General features: G+C 45.3%; 1 protein-coding gene across 2 annotated transcripts in view; it reads right to left on the reverse strand.

The window, feature by feature from the left end:
* hacd1 (3-hydroxyacyl-CoA dehydratase 1) overlaps positions 1 to 20,129 on the reverse strand; it is a 62,187-nt gene extending 42,058 nt beyond the window's left edge. The window contains exon 1 of one of the 2 annotated variants that reach the window (XM_070881363.1): positions 19,925 to 20,129. In XM_070881363.1, the coding sequence (XP_070737464.1) occupies positions 19,925 to 20,037 (113 nt within the window). In that variant the 5' untranslated portion in view covers positions 20,038 to 20,129. The remainder of the gene's footprint in view (positions 1 to 19,924) is intronic. The other variant, XM_070881364.1, reaches the window with a different exon arrangement.
* Positions 20,130 to 20,861: the final 732 nt, after the last annotated feature.

The raw sequence follows: 20,861 nt of genomic DNA on the forward strand, positions 1-20,861 counted from the left end.
CTGTTAAGAAAGAGGCCAAATGCTTTGTTCCCATACTTCTGCCAATGTTTCTGCCCAGCTCAAAGAGGTGCCCAGTAGGATATTCTATTTTAATTTTCCTTACCTTCAGTATGAAATGAGTATTATTACCCTCCTACACAGAGGTGGCACAGCTCAGAGTGGGCAAAAAGTAGAGTGGTGGATTAAGCACGCATCCTTGTACTTCACTGTCATTAGAACTCTACGCGAGACTTTCACATAATCCAATTTTAAAACTAATTTCAAACTTTATCTATTTGCAGCAACAGGAGTTGCTGTTCAGCCTCATTCAACCAAGGACTCTTTCACAATTCCACAGCTCTTCATCCAGTTGCAGCAAGATAAAGTAATTGCTGTTAAAAAGATAACATTGGAAGGAATTTTAACTCACCCTCTCCCCTTTGAGTGGGGGGAGGGAAGGAGTTAAAAATTGATAAATGTGTGAAATCAGACCCCAACCTACCACAAACACGTCTATTTCCATTTTAACCATGGCGGGTTTGGGCGCACCTGAGTCACCTGCTCTGGAGAGACGCGCCAATAATAATGGGCCCAAGTTTCCACATGATTTGCGCCTGGTTTTTAGGAGCAACTGGTGGAGAACGGACTATCTTAGAAATCGCAATTCTCCACATTTTTTTTCTGCAGTTCTAGTCAGGTAGAACAGTTCTACTTTGGAACAGTATTTTTTCTTCAAAAGGGGGCGTGTCCGGCCACTGACGCCTGATTTCAAAGTTTCCACAGTGAAAACGTACTCCAAACTAAAGTAGAATGGAGCAAGAGAAGATTTTTGTAGAACTGAAAAAAGCTGTTCTACACATTAAAAAATCAGGCGCAGGTTACAAATTAGGTGCCCAGAACGAGGTGGGGGGGGGGGGGGGGGGGGAGGGAACTCATTAAATTCTACAATAAATCCTTATTTATACTTCTACAAATATTATACAAATAAATCCAACCTGAATAAACATGAGAGAGGGAGGGGGGGGGAGAGAGAGAGGGAGGGGGGGGGGAGAGAGAGAGAGGGAGGGGGGGGAGAGAGAGAGAGGGAGGGGGGGGAGAGAGAGGGAGGGGGGAGAGAGAGGGGGGGAAGAGAGAGGGGGAGGGAGAGAGAGGGGGGGGGAGGGAGAGAGAGGGGGGGGGAGGGAGAGAGAGAGGGGGGGGGGGAGGGAGAGAGAGGGAGAGAGGGGAGGTCAGGTCGGGAGGGGGAGGTCAGGTCGGATCAGATCCAGTCCGGGAGCGGGAGTCGGGTCCAGTGGCGGGCGGGAGCGCGGGTCGGGTCGGGTTGGGTCCAGTCGGGGGGGAGCGGGAACAGGAGCGCGGGTCGGGTCAGCCGGGGGTGGGGGGGGGAAGCGGGTGTCGGGTCGGGTCTGGTCGGCGGGTGTCGGGTCTGGTCTGGTCCGGAGGCAGGGGGGGGGAGCGGGTGTCGGGTCTGGTCCGGAGGCAGGGGGGAGCGGGTGTCGGGTCTGGTCGGAGGCGACAGACGGGGGGGGGGGGGGGGGGCGAGGCGACAGACGGGGGGGGAGCGACAGAGGGGGTGGGCGAGAAATGCAGCAACATAAAAGCAAGAGAGGCACCATCTTCTATAATTGACTGTGTGCCAGGCCACGGGAGACCAATTTCCACAAGTCTTGCATATGGCACACACTGAGTATACATGTTAACCTTACTTCCTGTGTTACATTTTTATAATGGAAACTTGTATGTTTGGTATTTTGTCAAACACCATGTCACAATAGAAAAAAAATCTATGTAAACATTGAGAAAACCCTAAATCAACATTTCATTTGGTCATTTTATCTAACAAAATGAGACTGAGTTGCAGGAGAAATTAAAACAGGGGACCAAAGCTTGGAAAAGAGGTAGGAGCAGCTTAAAGGAGGTAGAGAAGCAGAGAGGTTTAGGAAGTGAATTCCAGAGCTGAACAGCTGAAGGCATGGCCGCCGATGGTGGAGAGATGAAAATTAGGAACGCGCAAGAGACCAGAATTGGTGGAGCGCAGCCCTCGCAGGGTTGTAGGGCTATAGGAGGTTAGAGATAGGGAGGGGCAAGACCATGGAGGGATTTGAAAATAGGGATGAGAATTTAAAAATCGAAGCACTGCTGGACTGAGAGCCAATGTAGGTCAGTGAGCACAGAGGTGATGGGTGAACAGGATTGGTGAGAGTTAGGATATGGGCAGCAGAGTTTTGGATGAGCTTAAGTTTGCAGAGCATGCAAGGTGGAAGGCCAGCCAGGAGAGCATTGGACTAATCGAGTCTCGGGGGAGTAAAGGCACAGGTGAGGATCTTAGCAGCAGATGAGCTGAGGTAGAACAGAGATGGCTAATGTTACAGAGGTGGAAGTAGGCAGCATTGGCGATGGAGAGGGTACATGGTCAGAAACTCGGCTCTGGGTCAAATAGAACACCAAGGTTACCAACAGTTTGGTTCAGCCTTAGACAGACAGTGGCCAAGAGAGGGATGGAGTTGGTGGCTAGGGAACGGAGTTTGTGATGGAGACCAAATGGCTTCAGTCTTCCCAATATTTAATTGGACGAAATTTCTGCTCATCCAAAACGATGTTGGATAAGTAGTGCAACAAATCAGAGGCAGTGGAGGAATCAGGAGAGGTGGTGGTGAGGCAGATTTTGGTGTCATCAGAATATACGTGGAACTTGATGTTGTGTTTTCTGATGATCTTGCTCAGGGGCAGCACGTAGATCTGAAATAGAAGGAAGCCAATGATAGGTCCTTAGGGTCTCCAGGAGATATTGGTGCGGGAGTGGGAAAAGAATCATTTCCAGGTGATTCTTGGACTACAACTGGAGAGACAGGAATGGAACCAGGCGAGGGCAGTTCCACCCAGCTGGACAACGAAGGAGAAGCGTTGGAGGAGGATGGTGTGGTCAACCATGTTGCAGGCTGCAGACAGGATGAGGAGGGATAGTGTGTAGTCATGAAGCTCCATTTTATATTTGCACCACATCAGTAACAAAACCTGACAAGTCTGTGGCTGCCAATGTTGGTATAATTCAGCCCCAACTTGAAATCTAGCCACATATTTAACACTCTCTTCAATGTGTAAAATCTGATCCCTTTTTCCGATCTCTCTGCCAACTTTAGAACAGACCCTAGACAGTGACTTCAGACTGATGGATTCTCTTACTCTTAACAACAGATTGATCATTAGTTCATTGGACTGACGATCTCGTTTCCACATGTTTCTCTCTCTTTACAATATGGTTTTCTTTTCAGTAATTTAAAATGATTTTAAAGTGAGACAACACATTCGCTCCCCCATTCTAAAAGTCAAATACAGTAGAGGTATTTCTGATTTGGGAGACTGAATTTGATAACTTTACATAAATGACTTTGAAAATAAACCTGCAACATTTAAATAAAGTACCAGTGCAACAATTGTAAAATTGACTTTGGAAAATCAGCACCTGATAATCTCAAGATAAGTACAGATGAGCAAATCCATTCAGCACAAGGTAGCCAATCTATCCAGAATATATCTACCGTCTTTTCATCAACCTTCTTATAGTATCCAGCTGCATCCATAGAAATACAGAAATTTACAGTGAAGAAGGAGGCCATTTCGGCCCATCGTGTCCGCACCGGTCGACAAAGAGCCACACGGTCCTTGGTCAACAGCCCTAAAGGTTACATATAAACCTATGGACAATGGCAGAAAGGTAAAGAGCATCCAGCCCAACCAGTCCGCCTCACACAACTGCGACACCCCTTGCACTGAAACGTTCTACACTCCACCCCAACCGGAGCCATGTGATCTCCTGGGAGAGGCAAAAACCAGATAAAAACCCGGGCCAATTGGGGGAAAAAAAATCTGGGAAAATTCCTCTTCGACCCATCCAGGCGATCACCCTGGCCTTATTCGATTCCCTGCAGTACTTACCATCGTATCTGCGCCAGCCAACAAGAGATTATCCAGTCTAATCCCACTTACCAGCCCTAGGTCTGTAACCCTGCAAGTTACGGCACTTTAAGTGCCCATCCAAGCACCTTTTAAATGTGGTGAGGGTTTCTGCATCCACCACCCTTTCAGGCAATGAGTTCCAGACCCCCACAAACTTCTGCATGAAGAAGCCCCCCCCCCCAAATCCCTTCTGAACCTTCCACCAACCACCTTAAAACTATGCCCTCTCGTAATAGACCCCTCCACCAATGGAAATAGGCTCTTGCTATCCACGATATCCAGGCCCCTCAACATTTTGTATACCTCAATGAGGTCTCTTCTCAACCTCCTCTGTTCCAATGAGAACAAACCCAGCCTATCCAATCTGTCTTCGTAGCTAACATTCTCCATTCCAGGCAGCATCCTCGTAAATCTCCTCTGCAATCATATCCTTCCTATAATACAGCAAACAGAACTGCATGCAGTACTCCAGCTGTGGCTCAACTAGAGTATTATACAATTTAAGTATAATCTCCCTACTATTGTACAGGTGCAGCAACCAAAATCCGGAGTTCCAGAATCCAGGATAATTCATGGCAGAGTCGTCCGGAATCTGTAAAATGTTCCGGAATCCAGACCAGACGACCCTGCCGACATAGAAACATAGAAAATAGGTGCAGGAGTAGGCCATTCAGCCATTCTAGTCTGCACCGCCATTCAATGAGTTCATGGCTGAACATGCAACTTCAGTACCCCCTTCCTGCTTTCTCGCCATACCATTTGATCCCCCGAGTAGTAAGGACTTCATCTACCTCCCTTTTGAATATATTTAGTGAATTGGCCTCAACTACTTTCTGTGGTAGAGAATTCCACAGGTTCACCACTCTCTGGGTGAAGAAGTTTCTCCTCATCTTGGTCCTAAATGGCTTACCCCTTATCCTTAGACTGTGACCCCTGGTTCTGGACTTCCCCAACATTGGGAACATTCTTCCTGCATCTAACCTGTCTAAACCCGTCAGAATTTTATACGTTTCTATGAGGTCCCCTCTCATTCTTCTGAACTCCAGTGAATACAAGCCCAGTTGATCCAGTCTTTCTTGATAGGTCAGTCCCACCATCCCGGGAATCAGTCTGGTGAATCTTCGCTGCACTCCCTCAATAGCAAGAATGTCCTTCCTCAGGTTAGGAGACCAAAACTGTACACAATACCTCGGGACTTCGCCACTGCTTGCCTCACCGCCATTACCTCGGGGCCTCCTTGCCGGCCCACCCAAACACCTCCTTGGCTGGACCCCGCCTCCCCCCCCCCCCCCCCACAACAAGCTCCTCGGCGGGGCCCTGTCTGACACAAACCTCCTCAGCGGGGTCCTGCCCGACAGCACCACGGCGGAGGGACCCCGCCCACCTGACAACCTCGGTGAGGCCCCGCTCGAACACCACCTCCTCGGCGGTGGGGTCCCATCCAAACACCACCTCCTCGGCGGCAGGGCCCCGCCCAAACACTTCCTGGACGGGGCCAGCGACCCGAACAGCTACTCGGAGAGCAACCGCCCCCCCCCACTTCTGACATTCCGTATTCTGGAAATACCCGAACCTGGGCTCTGGTGTTTCCAGATTTCGCACATCAGAAACATATTCCGAAGTCTGTTAAGACACGAAAACCAGCTCGGCCTCTGTCCAGAGGTTGCTGGATTCGGGATGCTCAAACTGTATTCTATGCCTCGGCCAATAAAGGCAAGTATTCTGTATGCCTTCTTAAACACCTGGCCTGCTACTTTCAGGGATCTGGGGACAAGCACTCCAAGGTTCATTTGTTCATCTACACTATTAAGTGGCCTACCGCTTAATGTGTATACCTTTCCTTATTAGCCCTCCCAAAGTGCATTGCTCACACTTCTCCGAATTAAATTCCATTTGCCATTGCTCTGCCCACCTGACCAGAAGATTGATATCCTCCTGCAGCCCATGACTTTCCTCTTCATTATCAACTACACAGCCAATTTTAGTGTCATGTGCAAACTTCTTAATCATACTCCCTATATTCAAATCTAAATCATTGATGTATACCACAAAAAGCAAGGGACCCAGTACTGAGCCCTGCCGAACCTCACTGGAAACATCCTTCCAGTAACAAAAACCTCCATCAACCATTACCCTTTGCTTTCTACCTCTAAGCCAATTTTGGATCCAACTAGCCACTTGCCCTGGATCCCATGAGCTTTAACCTTCATGACCAATCTACCATATGGGACTTTATCAAAAGCTTTGCTAAAGTCCATATACATTACATCGTATGCACTACCCTCATCAACTCTCTTGGTTACCTCCTCAAAAAATTCAATCGGCCATGATCTTATTGAATGGTGGTGCAGGCTCGAAGGGCCGAATGGCCTACTTCTGCACCTATTTTCTATGTTTCAATGTTTCAAACACAATCTTCCCTTAACAAATCCATGCTGACTGTCCCTAATTAATCCTTGCCTTTCCAAATGCAGATTTATCCTGTGTTTCAGGAGTTTTTCCAATAATTTTCCCACCACTGAGGTTAGGCTGACAGGCCTGTAATAACTTGGCCTATCCCTTTCTCCCTTCTTAAACAAGGGTACTACATTAGCAGTCATCCAGTCCTCTGACACCATGCCCAAATCCAAAGTGGACTGGAAAATGATGGTCAAAGCCTCTGCTATTTCCTCTTTTACTTCACTCAACAGCTTGGGATGAATTTCATTCAGGCCTGGGGACTTATCTACTTTCAAAGCTGCCAGACCCCTTAATATCTCTTCTCTCACTCTGTTTATTTCATGCAGAATTTCACTCCTCCTCGATAGCAGTATCTGCATTGCCCTTTTCCTTTGTGAACACAGATGCAAAGTATTCATTAAGAACCATAACAACACCGTCCGCCTCCACACAAAGATTATTTTCAGTCTCTAATAAGCCCCATCCTTTCTTTATAGTTACCCTCTTGCTCTTAATATATTTATAGAACATCTTAGGGTTTTCCTTAATTTTACGAGCCAAGAATTTTTCATGCTCTCTCTTAGCACTCCTAATATCCTTTTTAATTTTACCTCTTAACTTTCTATAGTAACTTCAAAGTTAACTTCAAAGATTCTATAGTATTTATCTGGTCGGTATATGATATAAGCTTCCCTTGTTTTCTTTATCCTCCCCTGCAAGTCCCTAGACATCTAGGAGGCTCTAGAATTGTTATTCCCACTCTTTTTCTTTAAGGGCACACGTTTGACCTGAGCCTTCCGGATCTCCTCCTTCAATGCCTCCCACTGTTCCGACACTGATTTACCCACAAGTAGCTGTTTCCAGTCCATTGTGGCCAAATCACTCCTCAACTTAGCAAAGTTAGCTTTCCCCAATTTGAGACTTTTATTCCAGGCCTATCCTTGCCTTTATCCATAACCAACTTGAATCTGTCTGAATTATTGTCACTGGCACCCAAGTATCCAACTTATTTATTTTCCACATGCAAACAGTTTTTGCAGATAAAGTTTTCTTTAAGAAAGGAAAATACAGGCATATATTTTTCAAAGTCACTACAGTTTTGTCACACAGTACATACAGGAGAATATATTGTCACATTTAGGATTATTGAATGTTTGCCCACCCACATTTTGAAACTATACATTGTTTAGGGGTCAGGGGGATTTGATAAGTCAGGTTAATGTCAAGGATCCTGCCTGCTGAAAAGGGTAAGGTCACTGCCCTTTGTAGAGCCTTAAACAAGACGACAGGTTTTATTAGCTTGTGAAGCCTGTTCTGCTCTTCCTGGCTTCCATAATGATTTAATGGAGGGCGAGGAGAGGGGGGAGGGTGGAGGATGTGACCATATCATGTGTAGTAATGTCCTCTGTCCTCATAATGGGGAAGAACCAATATGAATTCCAGGCTGACAATGCTGTTATTGTAGTGTATTTCTGGACACTAATTGTTTTTTATTGGGAGGTTTATGAAGGGCAGGCTGCGGAGTGGAGCTGGCTGAAAGACCCTGGTCCCCAACCGTAGTCATTGGTTTTGGGCCGTGCCATATTCCAAGACATGGTTCATTGAAACTGGCCTATCCAGTTCTAATGCCTGAGGTTGGAAAGGTGGTGCCCTCCATCATGTTTGGGGAGCTAAAAGTGTATTTAATGTTTCTTGTCTGCCGACAAGAACTTGGCAATGTAACTGTTGAGGTCTCCAAATTGTTAGCCTAAGACCCTGACTTGTAGAATCTGAAAGAGGTAAATGTAGCAGGGAACTACATTCATGGTTATGGTTTGCTTTCCCAAGTAGTGATATGAACAGGATATTCCATTTGTGTTTGTCTGCTTGTATGCTGGCCAAGATTATTTTGTACAGGTTAGCAAATTTGAGCTACAGTTATTGTAAGTATTGGAAGCCTGACTATGACCATGCAAAGGGTTTGGACTCATGGGTATGTGTGGGGTGTTCTCTCCCACTGTTAGGGTAACCTGAGAAGTGGATGTACTCCTTGATCCTGTGGAAGACGTTCTGCAGCCATGTTAGTTATGTAGCTGGAGGGCTGGATTCGTATAGCAGAGAATATTTTTCTTTTTTTTTTAAATCAAGCAAGGGAGGCCTTCTACCAGACCCCACTGTGGATGTATGTGCATTCCCTGCTGTAGGGAAATAGATTGCCCAATTCCAGACTGTCCTGCTGCATGTAAATGACAGGAGAGAAGTGAAACCCAGATTAAATTTCCTGCTCCACCGCAACCCCAGGAATCAGCAACAGAAGAGTGGTGATGGATGAGAATTCTGGAGGAGGAGGGCCTAATAATGGACTTCTCCCATACCTCTCATCAGCTGATGGAGAGCTAGTATTGGAATACTAATCATCTGGGGGCTCTTCGGCTCCTTTAATCCATTTCATGAATGTCATACCAAAGGCTATGTGTACGAGCACAGTGGGAAAGAATTCTTACTTGATCATGCCTTCACTATATCCAAGAAGAGTACTCGGGCAGAGGTGTTAGTGCTGTAACAAATGGAATAGTCGTCATCTGTTGCGTCCTGCGTAATAACCACAAACGAACCCTGCTTGGCAAGTATACTTGCTAGGATCCACGCAAGAATATTATCGGCCGTGTTCAGCAGGGACATAGGTCCATAAGCAGAGGGCAGAGGGCAGAGCCTGTTATTTTTGCATATCAATGAGATTGCAGCTGTCCTGAATGTTTCCAGGAAGATACCACGTTCTTGAAATTATTGAAAGAGTTTTAGTTTGGAGAGTAAGGCTTTGTCATATTTTGCTGGGTAACCTCTGGAACCAGACACCTTCCAGAAGCTCTGTATTTCTCTGGATCTTCTTAGCCATGATTAGAGAGCATGTTGTGAGGAGGATGCAAAGAGGCTTCTGGATATACAGACAGGCTAAATGAATGGCCAAGAACATGGCAAATGGAATACAGGGCTCAATTTTCCTCAAGCCTGTTTTCTGGTGTATTGCCAGAGTTGCGCCGCTTAATGAGGTAAATAAATGCACCAGCAAAAAATCTCCGAAGTTTCCCCGATGTTTAGGCTGTAATCTGCAGCCGCACATGTGGCCAGTCACTTTGGGGGGGTGGAGCCTGTGGTCTGTGCTGGAAAAAGGAGTCGGGGGTTTCTGCGCATGGAAAAAAAAGCGACGTTCTTGATGTCGCTGAAATGGCCGCGCATGCGCAGTAGAGCTCAGAGAAAGGCGAATGGCAGACAGTGTTGGCTTGTGAATGGCAGCCATGAGAGGTGGCAACAGGGAATGGACAGTCAGCATCAGGCCACAGGACTCACTTTAGGTCCTCCAAGGCTTCTCAGCGGTAAGTATCACCACCTAGTTTGGAGACCGGGTTTAAAGGACTCAAGTCAGGATGTAGCTAAAATGAATAGGGAGCGTAATTATGACAAAAAGCAGGCATGACAAGAATTTCAATCACAGGAAAGCAGTACAGGAAATAAGTCTGATAGTTTTGTGGAAGAGAGAGGGAGAATATGAGATAGAATAGAACAAATTTGAGAGGAATGGCATCACGATTACAATACCAGGCAACTGATGCATCTCTCAAGAGACTGAACTCCTAACTACCACCCAATACCATCAAAGATCAGTGATGCAAACCTAACACAGCAATTGAAGTATTTCCTTGTAATCTAAAGAGTTTCACTGCAAATGGAAGCAACAGTGATGTCCTACTATGCAAGAACAATTCTACTGTCTGTAAACTCTCCATTTTACTAGGTTGTACTTCAAGCTTGCTCCCTCCCCCGCCGAGCCTCTCTGGTAGTGAGTGAGTGCCGGTCCAGGTCCGCTCCGCTTCCCGCCCCTAGCCCAGGCCGAATGGCCTCCGATGCACTTACCTGCACCGATTTCTTTAACTCTCCGCAAGGGTTTTCTCGAGAGGCCACATGCGCTGGCCTAAGTAGAAATGGAGTAACTATCAGCTGGCCAAAGTTGCCTAAATGGCGAGAATAGGCATAGGTGGCTTATTACGCTCCCTTTTGAGGAAAAATAAACTTACTTAAAAAAATGTAACTAAATGAGTTACACTGGTGCAAATTGATCGGGGAAACTGCCAGAAAAAGCAGCCTACTCCAAAAAAAAATAGCGCAAATACTGGGGAAAATTGAGCCCCCAATGTGGAGCAATGAAGACTTCGTTTCATGACCACTGGATGTCCCAAAGCGCTTTATAGCCAGTGAAGTACTTTTGGAGTGTAGTCACTGTTGCAATGTAGGAAATGCAGCAGCCAATTTGCATACAAGCAAGCTTCCACAAACAGCAATGAGATTGTTATGTCTGTAACGCACTTATGAATGACTCCACGAGGCAATGTATACTCAAACTGCAGTGACCTTGGTCCTTTATTTGTAACTCCAGAGTGAGGCACAAGCATGGTGAGTAGCCTTTTATACTGGGCCCTGCACACCTATGCAGGTGACCCTCAGGTCTCCCACCGCAGTGCCCTCTGGTGGACGGTCTCTGCCACAGGGGCAGGAAACCCCAGTCTCCACCAGTTGCACCCTCTAGTGCTGCCAACATAGTATATACCTTATTGATAATCCATCGGGTAACAAGTCTCCATCTTATGCAACTATATAGTGACTACACAGAGAGTATATCTATAGTCTGCATAAATAACAGAGATAATGACCAGTTAATCTATTTTAGTGATGTTGATTGAGGGATAAATATTGGCCAGGACACCAGGGATGACTCCCCTGCTCTTCTTCGAAATAGTGCTATGGAATCTTTTACATCCACTGTGAATGTGAAGTTATCCACTTTTGTAGGAAAAATAGAAAAGCAGAGTATTTTTTAAATGGAGAGATTGGGAAGTGTTGGTGTTCAGGGGCACCTAGGTGTTCTTGTACATGAATCACTGAGTTAATATGCAGGTACGCAAGCAATTAAGTAAATGGTATGTTGGCCTTTATTACAAGAGGATTTGAGTACAAGAGTAAAGACATCTTATTGAAATTATGTAGGGCCCTGGTGAGACCGCACCTGGAGTATTGTATACGGTTTTGGTCTCCTTACCCAAGGAAGGATATACTTGCCATAGAGGGAGTGCAACGAAGGTTCACCAGACTGATTCCTGGGATGGGGGGATTGTCCTATGGGAAGAGATTGAGTAGACTGGACCTATATTCTCTAGAGCTTAGAAGAATGAGAAGTGATCTCATTGAAACATACAGAATTCTTACAGGGCTTGACAGGATAGATGCAGGGAGAATGTTTCCTTTGGCTAGGGAGTCGAGAACCAGGAGTCACAGTCTCAGAATAAAGGGGTCGGTCATTTTGGATTGAGATGAGGAGAAACTTCTTCACTCAGAGGGTGGTGAATCTTTGGAATTCTCTACCCCAGAGGTTCTGTTGTTAAGTACATTCAAGACAGAGACTGATGGATTTTTGGATGTTATGGGAATCAAGGGATATGGGGATAGTGCAGGCAAGTGGAGTTGAGGTAGATGATCAGCCATGATCTTATTGAATGGTGGCGCAGGCTGGAGGGACTGAATGGCCTACTCCTGCTCCTATTTCTTATGTTCTTATAATCCTTTGATTGTGCTGGCTTGCCAAAGATGCATTCTTGGTAAACTCCACAGGTGACTGCAGGCAAAGGAAGAGATGCCAGTTGTTGTATTCTTGGATGCTCTAATAATGACTCCACGAGGCAATGTGTTGTACTTGAACTGTAGAGATCTTAGTCCTTTATTTGTTAACTCCAGAGTGAGGATCACACCTGGTGGCCTGCCTTTTATACTAGGCCAGGTACACCTGTACAGATAACCTACAAGTCTCCCACTGCTGTACACTCTGGTGGCCCACCTTGTGATAGTACCAACATGTAGGATACATGACATCACTCTCCCCTGAGCCTTTAGTGCAAATCGCCTTTGCATTGACTGTGTTCTGGGCTTAGCTCTATCTGGTTGACCCTTGGCAGATCGTTTCAATCTTAGGTGAGTGATTGGTGCAGTAGAGTGCTGGTGGTTGCTGTTTGTGTGTCCCTGGCCACTCCATTCTCCCCTCCCCGCGCCCCATATATAGATTATGCCGAAGGCTCATTGCATTCATATACATTCAAGTTCAGGAAAATAGGTTTGCACTACATTTGTGGTTCCGTTGTGAGACAAGTACATTAGACTGGTGAGATGCATTATCGATGCGATGACCGGTGCGTAAGGACAAACTAGTTCCAGAACTGCTGGGTGGTGTCCCTACAGTCTGGTGGCAGCGCTGTGCCCAGTTGGCTCAAGTTGACTGCTCTTGGGGATGGTGCCATGGTTCTTAGCATCGGGCAGGTTCACAGATGCCGGTGACCTCCCTGTCCTTTCTTTGCGCCCTGGGTCGCTGCTGCTCCCTGAGGAGCTGTCATCTAGCAGTGCACAGGGAACTGCTGACTCACGAGCCTGGGTGTTGTTTGGTTTGGGATCCTGGCTGGTCCTGGTCCCCTTTGGGAGGACTGCAGCGGGTGACTCTTTGTTTCCGGGTATGGCCTTGGTGGCGATGGGATCTGGGGGCTGTGCCTTAGCACAGTTTGCTCTTTCAGGCTCATGGCGGTTGGTGCCATCGGGTGCCTGAGGTGGAGCCGATCAGGGGCAGGCTATCGATACCAGTGCCATTGCCCTCCCGAGATCACTTGCTCAGCAGCTCTTGTGTGTTGGCTGCTTGTGGCCACACACCACAGTATATACCTCTGGTCCCAGGGACGCAGGCTACAGCATTGGGTAGCTCACTGGACCGGTGTGCTCCCAATGGGTGTCTGCCCGCTGTATTGGTTGCGTGCAGTTGAAATCCTACAACTTTTCATTACTTATTGTGGATATTCTGTAGCTCTGATTGCAATCGCACAGCTTTTCCTCGCTGGTTGCAGAATTCTGATCATCAATTACACATTTTACATGATCGTACAACTTTTCCCTTGCTTATTGCATGTACACAACTCTGATCATCAGTTACACATTTTATCTCTAACGTACAGTTGCTAGTACATTGCTTGAGTGTGTGATACTGTCCCTTTAATCGTAGTGGGGTGCAGGCCTCCTTTAAAAGAGCCTTGCTTTCTTTACTCCAATCCTCTTCTCCGTTTGGTGCCACGTGTTGCTCCATCAGCGCTGCACCTCATGGTCTGGCCGCAGCCATCTTTCCTCCCTCCATGATGTCGATTACGGTGATCCTTTTCTCCCCGGGTTCTGCCACTGAAGCTGGGAAGTCGCCTTTGGATCTGATTTTCTTCCTCCGCAGTCCTGCTACTGGAGCCTGGAAGGTGCGTTCGGGTTGTCTCAGCTGGATCATCTCCACGCAGTCATGCTGAATGGTCTGTGCCTCGGGTGCTGTGCTGGTCTGCTCTCTGGTGCCAGGTCCACCGTCAAGTGAGGGCTTGCTGTGCCTCCAAACGCAGAGGATGTCGATTGCTGGAGGGGTGAAGTCTTCCCACTTCCAATGGATCTTCTCCATCCACCTTCTGCCGAGCAGCATTAATCCATCACCTGCAACAACCCAGAGAGGTAACTTGTGCACCGCGCCATCATGGAGTACCTTTACATTCGCACTACCAACGACTGGGATAAGTTCATCAGTGTAGGTGCGCAGCTTTGCCTGAACCGGGACCAAATTGGGTCGTTCAGCTTGATTGAGAGGCTATGGGACAAAGGCTTCTTGACTCATCACTGACTAGCTCGCCCCCATGAAGACTGGAACGCCATCTATCTCGACTTCCATCCTCAATGGGAAACACTCGGTAGTGCAGGTAAACATGCTATATACCTCATCGTGGGGCTGAGCTGCCTCTCTGCCTATTGTTTCATAATCTGCGCTGGATTCATGGCCATCTGCAGACTCTTCATCAACACAGTGAGTCATATTTCTCTTACACATTCGCTGCAGGTGGCCCTTTGTGCTGCAGCCCTTGCATATATAGTTTTAGAGCCCTATGAGTCCCTCATCAACGCCAGCATGGAGCTACTCTAATAGCCCCCCTCGGCAGACACTGAGTTAAGGGACTCGGGGGCCTATTCTCTCTCCCCCAAGAGGGTTTGCGTTCTACAGTCCAGCCTCTAAAAGGCGCCACTCGGTGCACAGTACCTGCCGGGTTTGAATCCTGAGGGTGAGTCATCTGCCTAGAGCCGCAGGTCGAGATCGTGAATGCCTGGCTCACAGAGATGGCCTTCTGCAGTGTGACTGTGATATCCACCGACAGTAGCTTATGAAGAAGGCCCTCATGGCCGATTCCAATGACAAAAATGTCCCGCAGCGCTTCGTTCAGGTGGTTGGCGAAATCACACGATGCCACCAGCCTCCCGAGGTCGGTGACATATTTCGCGATTTCCCGACCTTTGGGCTGTCGATGGGTGTAGAACTGGCTGTGAGGATGCTCTCCTTGGGCTTGAGTTGCTCATGGATCAGGGTTACGAGCTCCTCGTACTTCTTGGTCATTGTCTTCACTGATGCCAGCAAGTCCTGGACGAGGCCATAGACGGTGGGCCCACAACTGGTTTGCAGGATAGCTCTGTGCTCATCAGCCAGTGTGGCCGAGTCGTCTCCTGCCAGGTCGTTTGCTGTGAAGAAATGGTCGATCCTCTCCACAAAGGCATCCCAATCATCACCATCAGCGAACTGCTGCAATGTACCAAGGGTAGCCATTTTCATGTGAAAGTTCGTAATCTCGTCGCCAATTGTTGTATTCTTGGATGGTCTAATAATGACTCCATGAGGCAATGTGTTGTACTTGAACTGTAGTGACCTTAGTCCTTTATTAGTTAACTCCAGAGTGATGATCACACCTGGTGGCCTGCCTTTTATACTAGGTCAGGCACACCTGTACAGATAACTACAAGTCTCCCACTGCTGTACCCTCTGGTGGCACACCTTGTGATAGCACCAACAGTAGCCATGTAGGATACATGACACCAGTGCTGAAGATGTGCATACTGTGATTATATAGGTAGGAATGGAAGGGAAGTCTCAGAGCTGGCAGAAGTGGGAGAGATGTTGGAGGAGGATGGCATAATCAAACATATTGAATGCTGAAATTAGGTCCAGCAGGATAAGATAGGAAAAAACACGCATAATCGTAGTCATGAAGGATGTCACTCAGGTTATAGGCAAGGGACACTTCAATGCTGAATGAGAAGCAGAATCCAGATGAGAGGTTGTCAAACAAGGAATTCCAGAATAGATGGGCATGGAGCTGAAAGTTGGCACTGTGTTAATGCATCTTGAAGAGGAGGGGATGTTTTAGCTGGGGCAGTAAATGGTGATGACAGGTAGGTCAAGTGCTTTTTTGAGGATTGGGATGATGAAAGCAATTTTGAAAAAGAGAAAAGGACAATATTTGATTAAAAAAAAATCAGTAAGCATGAAAAAGAGAATGTGAGTGGATCAAGGGAGTAAGAGGCAGGTCTCGTGAATGAGAAGTTTGGAGAGGATAAGAAGGATAGGGGAGAAAATGCAAAAACACATCAGTGCAGGAGTGCAGTGGATTGCTGCAGCCACGTTTATTAAAGATTTTTTAAGAAGGAGACATTGAGAAATGGAACCACAGATTCCTCATTTGTTGGTTGTTCATGACTATTAATGGTAGGTTTTCCTAACTCGAATACTTAAGGAATTCAGCATGATTAACCAAAAACTTACTAGTTACTTATATCAACTGAAAACATTTAATGTATATACATGTTTGGTGCTAAGTATGTTTTATGCTATAATTATAAAAAGCATATTTTTCTGAAAATCAAAATTAACAGTTGTTACAATTTGGAAATCTCTTCACTCACTCGTCAATTAACAATTTTTTTCCAAAGAATTGCAGCCCCAACAACACTAGGACAGGAATAAATATTTTAAAAATTTAAGTTACAGGAAATGACAGGGCTCAATAGGTAAATACATCAAAATAGGCAACTGCACTATTCTGACCAAGTAGGTTTTTTCAAGTTTAATATCATTTCTATGCAGTTAACTCATCTTAAACATAGAAACATAGAAACATAGAAAATAGGTGCAGGAGTAGGCCATTCAGCCCTTTGAGCCTGCACCACCATTCAATATGATCATGGCTGATCATGCAACTTCAGTACCCCATTCCTGCTTTCTCTCCATACCCCTTGATCCCTTTAGCCGTAGGGCCACATCTAACTCCTATTTGAATATATCTAATGAACTGGCCTCAACAACTTTCTGTGGTAGAGAATTCCACAGGTTCACAATTCTCTGAGTGAAGAAGTTTCTCCTTATCTCTGTCTTAAATGGCTTACCACTTATCCTTAGACTGTGACCCCTGGTTCTAGACTTCCCCAACATCGGGAATCTTCTTCCTGCATCTAACCTGTCCAATTTTCTATGCTTCTTTGAGATCCCCTCTCATTCTTCTAAATTCCAGTGAATATAAGCCTAGTCGATCCAGTCTTTCTTCATAGGTCAGTCCTGCTATCCCTGGAATCAGCCTGGTGAACCTTCGCTGCACTCCCTCAATAGCAAGAATGTCCTTCCTCAGATTAGGAGACCAAAACTGTACACAATATTCAAGGTGTGGCCTCACCAAGGCCCTGTACAACTGCAGTAAGATCTCCCTGCTATTACATCTTTAATAATTGATTCCAACATTTTCCCCACTACCGATGTCAGGCTAATTGGTCGAGAATTCCCTGTTTTCTTTCTCCCTCCTTTTTTTAAAAAAGTGGGGTTACATTATAGCTACCCTCCAATCCATAGGAACTGATCTAGAGTCTATAGAATGTTGGAAAATGACCAATGCATCCACTATTTCTAGGGCCACTTCCTTAAGTACTCTGGGATGCAGACTATAGGCCCTGGCTATTTATCGGCCTTCAATCCCATCAATTTCCCTAACATAATTTCCTGACTAATAAGGATTTCCTTCAGTTCCTCTTTCTCGCTAGACCCTCGGTCCCTTAGTATTTCCGGAAGGTTATTTGTGTCTTCCCTCGTGAGGACAGAATCAATTGGTCTGCCATTTCTTTGTTCCCCATTATAAATTCACCTGAATCTGACTGCAAGGGACCTTCGTTTGTCTTCACAAATCTTTTTCTCTTCACATATCTATGGAAGCTTTTGCAGTCAGTTTTTATGTTCCCTGCAAGCTTACTCTCATACACTATTTTCCCCCTCCTAATTAAACCCTCTGCTGATTTCTAAATTTCTCCCAGTCCTCAGGTTTGCTGCTTTTTCTGGCCAATTTATATGCCTCCTCCTTGGTTTTAACACGATCCCTAATTTAACCAGGATGTCGCTGGGAAAATGACAATAACCAGCACATCTATGGGCTAAAGAGATAAAATGCCAAAAATTCAGGAGCAACCATTTTTGGACCAATTTCGACATTACTTTTCTGATCCTGATGAGATTATAATATTAATGCGCAGTTTACATATAATGTTTCCATTTTTAACGTTCATATTCAAAATAATACAAGAGAGTTCATTGCATCTAAATCCATGTGCACCAATATGTTCAATGTTTTGTAGTTTTAAAATATGATGCCTCCACATATATCAAGATAATATACACATCAATGTTTCTCTTTCCATAAAGGTCTTGACCTCTTGATGGGATACAGTCCATCACAACTGGGCCACATTGTATCATCACCCAACATTCACACAAGCTCATTTCCAACAAGGATTGCAATTAGGAGCAGAACATCTGATGGAGTCTGTGCTCCCTAACCCAAAAGAACTACGGTCGACCAGATCATCTCACTCAACACTGAACCCTTCACAGTTCTGGTCTATATGCTTCAGCTATTGATTGAGCCATCAGGAAAAATGGGAAATGCACATTCACTGAAATATTCTGCTTCGCAGCATGTAATGACTTCCACTGCAGAGTTTCCTGTGCTGATGTGGATTAAGGCCCAATCCAAGTGAGACTTCATCCATGCCTATGTCACCTCTGCTGCCCGTAATCCTATTCCACACCAAGTCCCACTCACCCCATCACCACGGTCTTTGCTGACCTATGTTGACTACCAACACCCCAATGCCTTAAATTTAGAATCCTTAACCTTGCACTTAATTTCTTCCCTTCCCCGAAAACCTCTCCTAACCCTACAATCACCCCCTTGGCTGTACCTTCAGTTTCCAAGGGCCCATTTTGAAATTTCTTCCCTAAACCCATACACCTTTCCACCCCCTTAATACCCACCTCTTTAACCATGCTTTACATTACCTCTCCCAACACAGGATATTTCCTCCTTTGATTTGACATCCAATTTTTCCTTACACCTCGGAATCACTTTGGAAGCGTTGTTCTCCTCAAGGTTTAAGGCATTGTATAAATGCAAAAAGTTGTTAACTCCAAGTAAATTCACCACATAGCTAAATGCAATTTGCAATGCTACTTGCGTTAATTAGATAAGCCCACCCATAACTGGCTAAATGTTTTCTGGTCCACCAGCGCCAAAGGTTTACTGCTTATAAAAAAACCTGTGTCAAAATATGTAACCTAGTGTATAAACACTGTGTACATCTAGATAGCCATTATCTACATACTGATATTACCAGCAGTTTGAAAACTCACCCTTGAAACTCATATTCGGTGTGAAAAGCTTTGAATGTAATATTTGTTCTATTGATATTATACTATCTCTCTCTCTCTCTTACAAACATTGCCAAGAAATGTTTTCATGTCTGAAGCCAAAATACACACTAGGTTAATTGTGCGAACCTCAAACAGACTGCTATGGTCTTCAAATGAAATCAATCTGTATGAAATAAAGCAATGCAGTTTAAAACATTTAAACAGTTCAGAAAGGACCATATGACCTCATTCCAAAATAAAATAGAATTATAATTTCAGAATAGCTGTTGACTAAAATTTATAATTCGAAGGTACTTTATTCACTTTTATTACATTTTTTTCTATTGTACGTTAAGACAAAATAGTTTTTTCTTTTTTTTTAATAGTTTGGTTTATGTACCCATTTCCAAGTAGTGCATCCCTGTAATCTGGAATATCTATTGAAATAAATAGCCCTGTGCAGCACACCATAACCATTCGACGAATGGTAAATAGATTCGTATTTAGTACCCTTTTTTAGATCTTGTGTACAAATTAATATCGTGCTCCCTAGAGAAGTGTACTCTAAACAACTCGGGGAAATCTGCCTAGGAAAGCAGAACAACCTCCCTTATGGCATTCCTCTCTCGATAGTGTCATTCTATACTTAACAGTTGCGAAGAAAGATGACGCAGCTTCTGTAATCAGCCTAATAAGGAAATGCAATACTAACCATGCACTCCTCCATTCAAGACACACCAACAGTATGTCACATGAAATTATTTTTGTTAAAACTGAATGAAAAAGGAATCGCTGAAATAAAACACGCTAATCACGTATTTGGAAGAAAGTTTGCACAAATTGTTACTTTTAATCGGCGCGTTGGCTGAATTTGTTCAGAAAGAAGGTTGCTGCAGAAGAGCAGAGCTAAGCTTTGCAATAGGAAGCCGCGCAGACCGATTTCACACCGTGCAGAAGTGAACAGACTCCTACCCAGCTGTCATGGTAATGTTGTAGAATGTGAGCCAAGCGGTAGCGAGCGGACTCAGAGTCTTTTTCTTGTTTTCTTTCTCTTCCACCGAGCCATCCTCTTCACTGGGCGCCATGGTACCGGATGACTAAATTAAGAAAGTTTAGACAGGCTGGAGAGGAGCGAACAGCTGAAGCGGGCGGCGGCCGCGCGCCTCACTCTCGCGGGATCGAGCGGCCGCGCTCCAAACTTTTACAAACTTTAATAACCACACGATTCCCATTATTAATCGGCAAACAACAGCTGATGCCGCTCTTCTTGCAGTCGCTGAGATATTTATATATATTTATTTGCAAATTATATATAACTACACTATTATATAAATAAATATATTTGCCAAATATATATTTGGTGATAGTGATTAATAATTTCATTAATAACTGAGTCTGCTCGACCCAGAAAGGACACGATGCCCATATGGGGGGAGGCGAGACACGCTGCAAAAACAATAGGGCAATAAAAGTAGGGGATTTCAACTACCCTAATACAAACTTGTATAGAATTTATCGTAAAAGATATGGAAGGTGCAGAATTCTTAAAATGCATTCAGGAGAATTTTTTTAACCAGTACATAGCAAGGAATCGGCAGCAGCACAGGGTAACGGGCACAAGGCCCGGGTCAGCAGCAGACACAAATCCGCCAAATTCCAAAAGAACAGCGAAAGCAAGGAGTGACATCACAGGACTGCAGGTAGGTGATTGGTGGGTTAGCATTAGTGTTTTATTTTCTCGAATGTAACTAGATAAACAAATTCATATAACTATAAATAATCATTTGAATAAAGACTTTAAGAGAGCGAGAGAAGCGGCTGGAGATAAAGCCCGACTTTTAAGACACTTCAGGGGAGAAATTGGGCTACTTTGCGATCGGGTGTGGTGAAAACCGTGCCTCCTGCTAAA

Source organism: Pristiophorus japonicus, chromosome 5 (assembly GCF_044704955.1).
Source record: "Pristiophorus japonicus isolate sPriJap1 chromosome 5, sPriJap1.hap1, whole genome shotgun sequence".
NCBI lineage: Eukaryota > Metazoa > Chordata > Chondrichthyes > Pristiophoridae > Pristiophorus > Pristiophorus japonicus.